Source organism: Brachyhypopomus gauderio, chromosome 9 (genome assembly GCF_052324685.1).
Source record: "Brachyhypopomus gauderio isolate BG-103 chromosome 9, BGAUD_0.2, whole genome shotgun sequence".
Taxonomy (NCBI): domain Eukaryota; kingdom Metazoa; phylum Chordata; class Actinopteri; order Gymnotiformes; family Hypopomidae; genus Brachyhypopomus; species Brachyhypopomus gauderio.
The window spans coordinates 4,229,906-4,243,636 of record NC_135219.1 but is presented as its reverse complement, the minus strand read 5'-3'; the positions used below and the strand labels follow the sequence as shown (position 1 = coordinate 4,243,636).

At 45.1% G+C, this 13,731-nt stretch overlaps 1 protein-coding gene across 4 annotated transcripts in view; it reads right to left on the bottom strand.

Moving 5' to 3' along the window:
* The window catches only part of med23 (mediator complex subunit 23), a 40,804-nt gene extending 29,127 nt beyond the window's left edge, over positions 1 to 11,677 (bottom strand). For 2 of the 4 annotated variants that reach the window (XM_077016556.1, XM_077016558.1), the window contains exons 1-11: positions 11,493 to 11,677; positions 11,033 to 11,064; positions 10,708 to 10,795; positions 10,421 to 10,545; positions 10,066 to 10,177; positions 9,658 to 9,756; positions 8,344 to 8,445; positions 8,156 to 8,225; positions 7,914 to 8,026; positions 7,045 to 7,140; positions 6,372 to 6,389 (exon numbers count right to left, since the gene is read on the bottom strand). In XM_077016556.1, the coding sequence (XP_076872671.1) occupies positions 6,372 to 6,389; positions 7,045 to 7,140; positions 7,914 to 8,026; positions 8,156 to 8,225; positions 8,344 to 8,445; positions 9,658 to 9,756; positions 10,066 to 10,177; positions 10,421 to 10,545; positions 10,708 to 10,795; positions 11,033 to 11,064; positions 11,493 to 11,543 (906 nt within the window). In that variant the 5' untranslated portion in view covers positions 11,544 to 11,677. The remainder of the gene's footprint in view (positions 1 to 6,371; positions 6,390 to 7,044; positions 7,141 to 7,913; positions 8,027 to 8,155; positions 8,226 to 8,343; positions 8,446 to 9,657; positions 9,757 to 10,065; positions 10,178 to 10,420; positions 10,546 to 10,707; positions 10,796 to 11,032; positions 11,065 to 11,492) is intronic. The other 2 variants (XM_077016557.1, XM_077016559.1) reach the window with 2 other exon arrangements.
* Positions 11,678 to 13,731: the final 2,054 nt, after the last annotated feature.

The following is a 13,731-nucleotide window of genomic DNA, read 5'->3' as shown; positions in this document are numbered from 1 at the left end:
AGAGGGGGGAGAGAGAGATAAGGGGAGAGAGAGAGATGAGGGAAGGTAGAGAGAGGGGGGGAGACAGAGAGAGAGCCAAACACAGATACACTTATGCACAGGCACTGTCCAAACGGAGCACATACTTCAGAGCACAACGGTCATTTTGTTTTATATCTCATGACAAACCCTTGTATACAATATTTTTAAGCTACAATGGCTACAGGTGCTAAGCAAAAGGAGGAGTGTGTCTGGTTTTTGACAACCCACCCTCCCTTGTCCCTCTTCACGGGTGCTCCTCGCTTACGCTAGAACTACCTCATCCTCGTGGACACCAGCATTTCACATTCACAGCTTGCTTACAAGCAATGTTAAAGACACGACTTCACTGACAGCAATGTTACGACTGTTACTTCAGAATAAGAGTCTCTGGTATATGGCCAGCAAATGATTTGCCGAGTGAACCTGACTTTCTCATGATTAGCAGAGTTAACCTGACTTTCAAATGATTTGCCGAGTGAACCTGACTTTCTCATGAAAAGACCTGAGGGGCCTTCATTCGGGAGCCAGGGCATATATTGCACAGCCACGCATGAATGTGGAAGCACGCTCTCACACACACACACACACACACACACACACGCTCGCGGCAGGGCAAGACAGCACAGATGCACACAGAAGCCCTGATTTCAGGGAAAGCTGCAACATATCAAAAATCCCCACATTGTGTGTGCTTACTATATCATTATCCGATTTTGCCCTCTTTAACCTCAAACTAGAGGCTTCAGCGGACGTAAACATTTACTGCCCCCTAGTGGAAAGCATTACACAGTAGCAAACACAGCAACATGGAGATTGAAGCTATGCTTTTGTATTTTTATTAATTTTTTTATACACCCAAATTAAGTCCATTCACAAACTAAATCTGATTTCTCCAGCTGAGGATTGGCCAGACGTGTGTAGTGAAAGCCAACACTGGTGTGAAACCTCTTTTCCCCTTGGATACACTGCAGCTTCCCCTCTGAGGTGGCATGCAGGGATTGGTTGCAGTGACATTGCAGGGCATGCCATTGGCCGAGGTGTTTGAGAAAGAGTATTACGCCACAGCGGGGTAAATAGTATTTTTGCAGTCTTCTGGGCAGTTTATATTGTATAAAATCAACAGCTAATGAAACACTAACCACTCAGCTAAAGTTGCCTGACATGGAGTTTCCTTCGTGAACTGGAAGGTACTTCTGGACTCATCTTGCTACTAAGTGCGCTGTGGAACGCTTCGAGCAAAGCCTAGCAACATTGAGCTGTGTTCGACACGTGGGACACTGCTTGAAGTCATGGCCCAGGTCTGATCATAGAACAGAGAAAACCCGACATCCTAGAACCGAAGTTCCATCTAGACAGTCTAGAAACGAACCTCATCGTTACCAGCAGGCAATGAGATGCCACCACAGGCAGAGACCCAACACACACACACACACACACACACACACCTCATATGCACAGACACGCGCACACTTGGGGATACATGCATGTAGTTAGACACACACATATGCACACGCCAACACACTCACACACATGATTGCAAACACTCTACACGCAAGCATGCAGGGCCACACATACACGCAAACACGGGTGCCAGCTAGGGGCTTAATACACACACACACACACACACACACACACACACACACACACACACACACACACACACACACATATGGCTCACGCTCTCTCTCTCCCTCTCACTCACTCACACACGTCGGTCAGGGCTTTCAGTTAACACAATATTCATTCTCAGGTGCACCTTCTTGTCTTATGAGCAAAGACAGTACTAGTAGAAACTGCTATAGGTTCCAAATAGAGCGTGAAGTTGGAGCTGGCCCTCTGCGTAGTCCTCAGAAGCCCCTATTTACACGCACTCCACAGTCAGGATGTGAGCATCAGGGAGGGGACGCCATATTTAACGATGGTCATGCGGAATGAGCACAGCCGTGCTTCACGTCACACGAGGCGAAGAGTTGGTGAGACGCCTCACTCTGGGTTATATCGCCTCCTTCAAGCTCTCAAGTGTCTCACTGTACTGGCAGACAAGCTCGTTTAGACTACCAGCAGCCACACCCATCACTCGACTGGGGACAAAGGATTAAATATGAAATCCCGCTGTCCTGTTTATGTAAAAACAGGGTTAGTTTATATCATGTGTCATGGGTCAGAGCCAAAGAGCAAAACACTGCTGATGGGGGTGAGAAATTTCCTTGGACAGGTTCAGGGACATTAAGGCTAGTGGTGGAGTAAAAGTAGTGGTGGTACCCACAGTTCCATCGAGCAGAGCATCCATCCCTCTCTGTGGCTCCTGGTCATTCAAAGAAAAGATCAGGGAACAAGGAGCTGATCTATGATCCATCATGTTCACCATGTTCACTCTCCCAAAATGGTCCCAGACTTGTTTATATGTGCAAATACAACAATGTTGTCCATTCAAACAACATGATGGCCCTCCAGGAGAGGAGAAAAATGTTTCTGACCTAAGAAAACTGTTAGGAGTTCCAGGGTATTTGTAGGTATAATCTCCACTCCCCATTTACTGCCCAGCCTTTTTTGGGGTACACCCCAGCCTTTCTTCACTGTTTGGTGCCTGTTGTGGTTATTTAAAGAACTCACACTGTGAAGCAAGAGAAAGAATATTTATTACCACCTTTGTAAGGGACTCGACCTACATTGGCGCAGAAAGAGCCGAGTCAAATGTGTGATTAATACTCATGTTTTCCACCAACAGATGTGAGGATGTGGTCCTGTGTAGGTGTAGGTCAAATGACTTTTTGACTTTTGTGGTTAACCTTACCCCTTGCTTAGAGGATCATTCTGAACAGAGGAAGGTGAACAGACATGGGTGAACACATTGCCTAAAAAAGGTCTCCAACAAACCTGCTGCACGTTTCTAAGAAAGGCAAGCTGCAACTTTCCACCACTCTGCTCTCCACTCGCCAGAAAACTGTCAGTTTCCACAGAAATGTCAAAACACTCAAGGGCTCATCAAAGACCAAATTGGAGAGCAAGACGAGGTCACGACCTTAAAGACAAATGTCAGAAGCCTTCTGGGAGGGAGGTAAACGGAGATGTGAAAATATCTGCCTAGTAAGTCGATGGAGATGAACTCATTGCCTTGTCACGCAAAACACAAGAACCTCCATTGTCATTCTGAGGTGCCTTGTCTAGTGTCTCTTCCTAGAGATCCAGGGTGGGTCTAGAGTCTCTTCCTAGAGATCCAGGGTGGGTCTAGAGCAGGGGTACTCAACTGGCGGACCGTGGTCCGGATCCGGACCCGAACACAGTCCTGTCCGGACCCAATCCGGATACGGACCAAAACAAAACCGTAGCATTTATTTCAGGGCTATTGAAAAAACACTCCGTCACGAGTGTTACGTTCGCCACCCCCGCTCAACAACTTACGTTCGCCACCCCCGCCGCACCAGACCTCAGGTCACAAGTATCTGCCAAAATTGGACCGCGGACAAATTTTGTTGAGTACGCCTGGTCTAGAGCCTCTTCCTAGAGATCCAGGATGGGTTTAGAGCCTCTTCCCTTTTTTTGGAACCAGAAAATATCATAAACTGCATAAGAGGGTTTTCCATCCACAGAGTTTTTGCGCATTTTGAAAATGCGCATGAAAAAAGCTGGATGGAAAAAGTCCAAAATTCGAAAAAAGCCCCAAATATCGCAAAAAGATTTTTACGCTAGGAGGAGGTGGAAAAGTTAGACTATCGCATCGCCAAAATTCGGAAAAACTGGATGGAAAAGGGTTTTTCGCATAAACGATGACGTATCATGCCTCAAGTCATGTGGTTCTGTACATGATCGCAATGTAAAGATGGCAAATGCATGCAAAAACAGTTCTGGAGAGAGCAAAAATTTAATTCAACTTATCCATGTATAGAAAAGAAAAAGAAAAAAATGTTTCAAAACCTCAACGTGCAAAAATGCGTAACTGCCAGATGGACGTAAAACCACTATTGTTTTGGCGTCCTCTCACGTGATCTAAAGTTTATTCGCATAACTGTAATGGAACTGTAATGGAAACAAGGCTTAATTCGCATTTTTTTCTGCCGAAACTTGGAAATTGCGCATTATTTTTTCGAAAGGTTTGGATGGAAACCCGGCTATAGGCTCTCCTCTGGAAGTACTAGTCATATTGCACCATTTACTATCAGTGAACGTAATTCCTCTTCATGAACACGAATGGGAACGGTATTCTCCTGACCTGAGGAGCAGCAACAGTGAACCAGAGTGTGCTAGCCCATAAACAGTATAAACAGTCGGACGAACTGCACCGCATTGCGTCGTCGGACCAACACTGACGCCGTGTGGGCTCCACGCGTCTCCACGAGATGGCTCTGCACCTCGCCGGACGCCACGGGGTACGGACGGCTGCACCACGCGTGCTCACGAGATCGTTTCCTTAGCGTTGCGAGCAGTACCTGAGGCCTCAGAACTGGCTCAGAAACAGCAAAGGATGCAGAACTCAGGAAATGGCCATTCTGGCTACTTTTTCCCCCTCACCCAGAAACTAGGGAGCCCAGTGTTCAGTTCATTCGACCCTTAGTGAGAGTCTGGCTGGGCAGCCCCCCTGGATCCAGACCCTGGAGGCTCAAGGCGTCTTAGCCCAGTCCGCTGTAGCATCAGGCATAGGCTGTGCTGGGACACTGGGAAAGTGAAGGTGGACAGCCTGAAGGCCACTGCTTGTGCATACGCCTGCTGGGAGAACTGGGAGCAGTCTTTCTGGGAAGACTCATCTGCTTGCTTTGCCCTCTTTTCTCCTCTACTCAGAACGCTGTTGCTTGGCTAGCTCCGCAGAACGCCTCTTCCAGTTCAGCCTTTATGGTCATGACCATAGATGAGACACTGTGGGATCTGACAGTCATAACCACAGAACGGATTTTCAGGTCACAGAAGACTAGAAATTACTGGACTTGGAGGGGAAGGTAAATAGGACAATCCTCCTTGATACTGGAAAGGTTCACTTCCACCACTGAGAGATACGAAAAGAAAGTCTTGTGCAAACCTTTAGCAAGGTAAGCAGCTACCAAGATGTCACATAACTAGCAGCTAGGTGACAAGTGTCAGCTAGAGGAGGATGGGTTCCCCCCTTTCAGTACTGGTTCCTGTAGAGGCTTCTTCCTCATGCTCGAAGAGTTTGGGGTCTAGGTAGCTGAATGGGTCGGCTGTTTAGGGACAGCTGAACTCTTGCTAGCTTCAAGTCTCACTACAAGGTCAACGAAAGAGGAGAGCACCACCGCACATACTGAAGAACAACACCGAATGCGTCGGCCGTTAATTATGGATAACCGGTGCCCCCTCTCCGAAATTCACATCTTGGCTGTCAGCTAGTAGGGGCAAACTCAACAAGGGGCTTCTGAGTTCTATTGCAGAGGGGTTGACCCATAATGAGATACCAAAACATATGCTTGAACAAGGACAAGGGTTCCAGCGCCACCATGTGGTGGAGCCAGTCAGCCAGGGCGGCGCAGGTCAGCCAGCACCAACACGCCCAATTCAAGCCACAAAGAGACCTGGGAAAGGGCCTTAAAGCAGAAGCAGGTGTGGGGTTCCTGAACACAGGTCTGGCACAAACACCAGCCATTGACACTATTCCCAATCGACCCCTTCCTACTGGTTGAGCTTTTTTGAGTTACTTTTTTGTCTTATTACTTATTTTATTCTTGTTTTGCTGTTCTGTGTCAACTAGAGGAGGATGAGTTAACCCACCCCACTCCTTTTTTGAATTTTGGTTCCTGTGGTTTCTTTCGCATGCTCAAAGAGTTTTACTTACTTTGGTAGCTTCTGGCTTACTCTGGGGGCTTGGACCCAGGTAATTGTAAAACTATTTTGTGACAAAGTCTCTTGTAAAAAGCACTATACAAAAATGTTTTTGATACACTACAAACCATCCCACTTCTAGGATAATTCTTTAAGGATGATGTGAACACTATTTTAGTCAAGCAAAAAAAAAAACTGGCTAGACAATTTGCGAAAGAAAAAAATATAAGAGTTTCAGTTTAAAATTAGAATAAGGAATTAATTAGCAATGTGTTTAAGTTTAAAACTATTGAGTGAAGGTCTGGCTGCTCTAAAGCAATGGGCTGGGAGTGTAGAGGTCGACATGAAACATCCTTATATGGTCCTACTCGCTTTGTAGGCGAGATTTAGAAGCAAAAGTAAGTTCAAGCTCAAAGCCTTTCATTTTTTTACTTCTTGTAATTTAGGCATGTGTGGTGTACACGTGTGTGTGGTGTAATTAGGTCGTGTCTTTTGGCGTAATTAGATGGAATCAGTTTGGCTGACTATGGAGAAGCTTCCAGAGTCTGGTTAGTCACAGTACAACAGTAAGATTGTGAACATACCTGAGCAATGTTCAGGGTCTAGAGAGCATTGGAGCGAGGTGGGCGGGGCAAGACAGGACAGAACAAAAATAAAGGAAGAAAAAAAAGAAGACAAATACAGTGACTAGGAGGCCAGCTCCAAGTACCCCCGTCAGTCAAGCCAAAACCACCCCCCTCCCTCCCTTAAAAACAAGACATGAGTCAGAGAGACAGGCGGGGCTATACTCCCTGAGACAGCAGAGCAAAAGGCATGCCATTGGCCGAAAAAGGACAGACAGACAGCAAAAGGACCCGCCCACCCCCCACCCAGAGAGAGTTTAGCAGGCAAGCACAGGAGGCGGTTTGGAAGTGCACTGGCGTGGCAGGGAGTATACTGGAGGCTGGCCTTGCAAAAAAACAAAGCAATGCATAACCACCATCATTCACCGTCATTACGCTGTCACCTGCACGGCTGGGTGTACCACCATTCCCACAGAACACATGAGCTACTGCATTCTGTTTGGTTTTGCCCCTCCTCCCCACCCCACACCACGTCCCTCTCAGCATATCTGACTCAACTACGGATCCTCACAGAAAACAGAGGGAGTGAATGAAAGGATGAGAAGATTGGGAGGGGAAGTGAAGAGATGGGGAGATGGGGGAGAAAGGGAGAGGGAGAGAGAGAGAGAGAGAGAAAAGGCAGAGAGAGGAGTACCTGTTTGTTGAGGCCAAGCATGTTACAGACCATGTCTCTGGAGTAGGGCTGCTCCAGCACGTACCTCAGCAAACCCGTCTGGGGATCAAACAGGTCCTGTAGTTGAGAGAAACCTCATCTTCAGATCAGACCTCAACTCACCGTCATCAGATCTCCACCCTGCCACTACAAACGACTGCAACCTTGAACAGCCCTCTCCCGGAATCCAGGTTATCTAGAACATCCCCCACCCTGCAGCGAGGTTATCTAGAACACCCCCCACCCTGCAGCGAGGTTATCTAGAACATCCCCCACCCTGTATCTGTTACCTAGCACCACCCTTTCTCAAGCTACCTAACAGCCTCCTCCCTGCATTCAGGTAACCTAGAACAGCCCCTCCCTGTTTCCATGTTACCTGGCACCACCCTTTCTCGCATTACCTAGAACAGCCTCCACCCTGCATCCAGGTTACCTAGAACAGCCCCTCACCTGTAGCCATGTTACCCAGAACAGCCCACTCCCTGCATCCAGGTTACCTAGAACAGCCCCCTCATGTATCCATGTTACCTAGAACAGTCCCTCCCTGTATCCATGTTACCTAGCACCACACAATCTCGCGTTACCTAGCACCTCCTCCCCCCAGACCCATGTGCTTCATGTCCATCTTCATGTCTGCGTGGTACATGTTATAATGACAATATATGAATTCATATTCTGATATCCACTAACCGTGCCATTTCCAATGTTTTTATACTGTACAGATTAGTTTTTACATTTCAGCTTTTATTTTTACCGATTAGAACTACAGTAGTATTTTCAATCATATGATACAGCAGGGCATAAATTAACAGTATTGATAAAAAAATACCCCTCGGATGAGGGGACAATACCTTATCATAAGGTAGCATGCCTTTCAGAGGAAAACGCAAAGTGGCAGGATCCAGTTTCCAGGAGTTACAGATCGCCCCAGAGTTATTCACCACAGGCAGGAGACTACAGCGACCTGACCAACACACACACAAACACACACTTAAAAACAGCGTGGACCTTTCAACTTAAAACACCTGCTCCCTGTGAGGCCCCCCTGCTTCACGAGGAGCGTTGGGGAGATCGCAGAGGCGCCCTCACTCACCACAGATGGAGTTCAGCCTGGCGGTGGGCCGGAAGCTGTCCACAAAGTCTGAGATCAGGCTGCCCAGGAGCTGCAGGAGAGTGAGGGCCAGGAGATCAGACAGGGGCAGACTCGTGGGAGGGACACCAATAAACAGAAACGCAGTGTGTGCGGTTCTGCGTTTGAGATGCAGTGGTGTGTCACTATACCCAGTGCGAGAGCTGTCCCTCTGGGTAGAGCTTCCGGATTTCATTCACAGCAAAATAAGCAGGCAGGAGACACGCGTTCCTGTCCAGGATATACTCCACCACCTTCACACAATCAATAACCCACATCATTAGCAAAACCTCCAGCTATCACCAGTAATTCCAAACCAATTAATCAGGAACAGTCCAGTACTTAACACACTACCACCCAGCAATAACAATACAGCGAGTCCCCGCAAGTTAACGACGGGGTTAGAGACTGAAAAGTCCGTTTTAAAGCAGTTTTTGTCGTTATGTGTGACCCTAGATTTAGATACACTTTGATCATAAATACAGTATAGAAAAAATCTAACAATGTTCTTGTGAATGCGTACAGCGTGAGAAAGAGCAATCGTGTTGCCGAGATGGGCTGCGGTGGAGGCTGCGATGCCTCAGCTTATCGTACACAACACTCCACAACACTTATCGTACACAACACTCCACAACACTTATCGTACACAACACTCCACAACACTCTACAGTGCTGCCACTGCACCTCCGTGCAAAATAAAAAATAAACTTGGTCGTAACTCTGGTCCGTCGTTAACCAGACCCGTCGTTAAGCGGGGACTCACTGTACCACTTAATCCAAATCAATAGCAATATATTGTTAATGATTAACTACAGTTAGTTAAGCAGATGATTTTGGAGAGTTCCGTTCTGGTTGTTTGCTTCTGTTATTACTGGTCTATAAATCACTTAATTTTGTAAGACCAGTGTATATATCTGACATGCTGCAGAGCTGTGGGCCAGGCAGAAATCTTAGGTCTTATTTATTTTCTCTCAGTTTCCAGTTGTATTGCTTATTATTATTATCTTCTTTAATTCTTTAATCTTTTAATCATTTTATTTTTTAGATTTTTTGTGTAATCATTTTAATTTAATTATTTAATTAATTTAATTTCAATCCTTTAAAATCTTGTTTGTTATTTTTATGTATTATATTTTGTGGGCAACACCTTCCCAAGGTGATAGACCTCGAGTCGCAATAAACTTCTTTTCTTGTGTAAAGCACTTTGAATTGCCAGTGTGTATGAAAGGTGCTATATAAACTTGCCTTGCCTTATGGTATGTCAATCTTGGGGTAGGTTTTTTGTACACGCACTTTATTCTTGGACTGAACTGCAGTATTATGACCCTAGTCTTAGCATCCATCATTACTATGACAGGACTATGTAAATTTTTATTGCTGTTCACACTTCAAAGGAACGGAATCCGGCTCAAGTTTCGTTCCAGATCGAGGCTGCAGGTGTGAAGGCGGTTGAGGAGACCTCGTACCTCTCGGGCGGGCAGCAGGTGCTGCACTATGGCCGAGCTGACCAGGGTGGGGATGGTCTGCACCTTGTCCAGTACGGCCTTCAGCAGGTCTCTCACGCCCTGTGTCGGCACACGTCGGGTTAAACACAGGAAGTGTGGTTCACTGCAGCGCTACGGTATCTTTCCAGAAAACACCCTTCAAATTTATTTAGCACGCCATTGGCACTTTTAAAATGCCTCACTAAGCTGCATAATGGATCCCTAAACAAAGAGCTTTTAGTCAAGTAAACATTTACTTAAGTACAAAATATCTCTGACCTTTTTATACTCTCTCATACCCACTAATCCACAGGTAATATAGTATTAGATCAACCCAGATTAGGGCCCAGAGAATGAGTGGGAGGTGTGTGTGATGCTTCTGTAATCTACCTTGTAATCAACTCCGCCGATAATCTTGCGGATGAGTCTGAAGGTCAGTGCCCACAGCTGTGTACGTTCCCATTCCAGCGCTTCAGAGCCGATCAGTGCCTGGCACACCATCCTACACACACGTGCATGCACACACACATGTTTATTTTAATCAGTCAACTTTTCCTGCTGTCATCTTGTGTTATTTTTTGCTTTTGTGCTTGAATATTCATTTGTACTACATAACGCTTTAAGCAATACCACACACGTAATATATTATGGTAGACTATAGCACCAAAAATCTTTTCAGTGTTCACACACACACTTCACACTAATGTGCGAGACTATGTCAAAGCCGGCTGGATGAGGGGATCACCTAGGGGGCAGGAGGCTGGTCTCCACTGCCATGGCCAAGCAGTCGTAGAGGAAGGAGATGCGTTTAGGACTGTGCTGGCTGTGGATGAACCTCACTGTCCACTGCACACACGGCTCATGGGACTCCTGTGGGTGGTGAGATGAAGAGATGAAGGCCGCACACTTCTAACTGATTACCTGCTGTCTGGTTTGTCACACTCAAACATGCATTCAAGTAAAAGTGCCTTGTATTTACACACACACACACACACACACACACACACACCTTGGATCTGCGTCAGCACTCACCTGAGGAAGAGTGTCCCAGTACTGCCGGAAAGCCCCCAAACAGCTGATCAGCTTGGTCCTTTCGTCTTCTGGGGTATCCATGAACATCCTGCATGTGTGGAAACAAGAGCACCGAGTTGCAGGTGAACTCCAGACAAACCTTAATGGCAACTTAGGTTAGAGGAACATTGGCCATTCACATAAGTGCACATAATTGCTAATGAACTGAATTAATGCTCCCAGGCCTGCGGTAGTTCAGTGGTTAAGGTTCTGGACCCTGAGTAAATCCATTAACAGCTAAAAATACCGCAAATTCCCTTGAAGTTACTCTTTCCCACCAACTCACCCAGCAAACGCCTCCTCGATGACTTCAGTTTTCTAATAGAGAAAGAAAAACAACAACATGTTACTAATCAACGTGTTTGAGTGCAGCACGGGTGAGTTTAAGGCGTCTTAACCCGCTCAGCTGCGACCATGTTCATCACCCGCCTGTATAACACTCACTGTGTTCCCAGCCAGGTGAATATCTCCGTGTGTTTGGGCGGTGGGCGTCTCACAACTGCCCGTGTTCATTTACCTTCGCCAACACTATAAACATGTAAGCTAGCTAGCTAACTCTAAACTATGCATGTTTTGTCTGCAGAAAGGCTTCACTTTATTTATTGGACCCCAACATTAAACATCAACTAAAGCATCACGAATGTGAAAATATTTGTTGAATGTTCCTAGCTAAAGAAGCTAATGCTAACTAGCATGTTGGTCCTACAGCCGTGCAGTTTAGTCGGAGATGAGATAAAAACACACACCACCACATCCTCGAATATGCTCTGAAGCTGCGTTTCCATTGGTACCGCCATGGTTTGATACCCTCGAGTGAAATGGTCTTGTACAAATTACATTTGCGCGCTTGATTACTATTAATTTCAATCATTCAGCAGCAGTCGTCATGCTCGACCGGAAGTTTGAGCACCTTTCAAAACAAACCGTGATCACACACCCGTTTGAAACGATGGTTCCGGACCATCAGATACATCAGACGCTGTACACGTGATAGGCTCGGCTAGATTCGTTGTGACTACGTCGTTCGCGAAACAGTGTTTTACGTAAAATCCTGGCATTAATAGTTACAAAATAGTTAACAAGTACAAACAAAATCTAGTGAGTTTGTTATCTAATGCAGAGCAACTTTGCCTGTTACTCACCTGCAATCTTCTTGAGTTAAATATTCTGCCTCTTGCATTTTAATTTGAACACCACGAGAACAAAACGCAGAATTACACTGAGTGGGCAGAAGAGTCAACTCAACGTTTAAGGAATACGTGTTCTCCTCTAAAACTTCAGTCATTTGTGATGCTTTTTATATTACATTTGGCAGATTTACATCTAAAATTTATATTTGATATTTTTACATCTGTTTCTGTGCCTTGTGTCTCTCTCAAGTTAGACATCCAGTTCACAAGGTGATAATCGTTTCTCTGTCCTTCTGTTTACATTTGATCAAAATATCACATGGATTTCCCATACCTGCACAGGTGCAGTTAGTGCTGGGTTTCTTGGTGAATGGGACACTTCAGGACAGCAAGTTTCAAGTTTATTTGTCATTTGCACTCCATGGGACATGTGTACATTGAAATTCTTATGGTGAGAGTTAGGGATACACTCTACAATAAGGAAGCTTAACAATATAATAGTGAAAAGAGAGAAGAAAGATAACATAGAGAATCAAATTTGTACAAGATATATACAGACATATTATATGCAATTATATACACATCAGTACACAAAACAAAACAAAATTGCACAAGATCTATTAAAGTGACTGTGATCTTTTAAAGTGACTGTTGCATTGATAGAGGTAGAGGTGCATTGATAGAGCAGGACATTGCTGACAGGTTCAGGAACATCTCAGCCATTGAAGAGCCACACCATCAGGGTTTCTAGATAAAATACTCCACTTATGTCTCACTACAGCAAGTGACGTAATATAACTTTGTGCTGTACCTCGATTCATTACATAATACACTTTATGATGTACCTCACGCATAATCCACTTTATGATATACCTCGTTACATTACATAATCCACTTTATGATGTACCCCCGCTACATTACATATTCCACCTCATGATGTACCTCACGCATAATCCACTTTATGATATACCTCGTTACATTACATAATCCACTTTATGATGTACCTCACACATAATCCACTTTATGATGTACCCCCGCTACATTACATATTCCACCTTATAATGTACCTCACGCATAATCCACTTTATGATGTACCCCCACTACCTTACATATTCCACCTTATGATGTACCTCACACATAATCCACTTTATGATGTACCCCCGCTACATTACATATTCCACCTTATGATGTACCTCACGCATAATCCACTTTATGATGTACCCCCGCTACATTACATATTCCACCTTATGATGTACCTCACGCATAATCCACTTTATGATGTACCCCCGCTACATTACATATTCCACCTTATGATGTACCTCACGCATAATCCACTTTATGATGTACCTCATGCATAATCCACTTTATGATGTACCCCTGCTACATTACATATTCCACCCTATGATGTACCTCACGCATAATCCACTTTATGATGTATCTCGCCACATTACATAATCCACTGTAGACCTCCCCAGATTAAGTCCTTGCTCTCAACACAACACAAAATGGCCTAATTATGTGAGGGTGGTTATGATCTCTGTTAAAGTGTCATCTAAACCCATACAACATGGTTTCATAGATTTCCTCAGCTTCATGTTTGTTGAATGAAGGCCATCATGGCATTTGGACAGTGAATGCTTGCTTCAGTGCCTGCAGGCTGATGCTTTTGGCATTGCTCATCCATTTAAGTAATTTTATATTTTCTTTGTCTCTTTGACACACCTAGGATAAAAATATAGCCACGGCCATATTTGTCAAAGACCTGAGCGTTAGCTCCTCTTATCTCGACAGAACTTCTCTTCTGTAAACAAGCAGGTAGTAAAGGTACTAATGTCACACCTGCACAGTTCCCTTT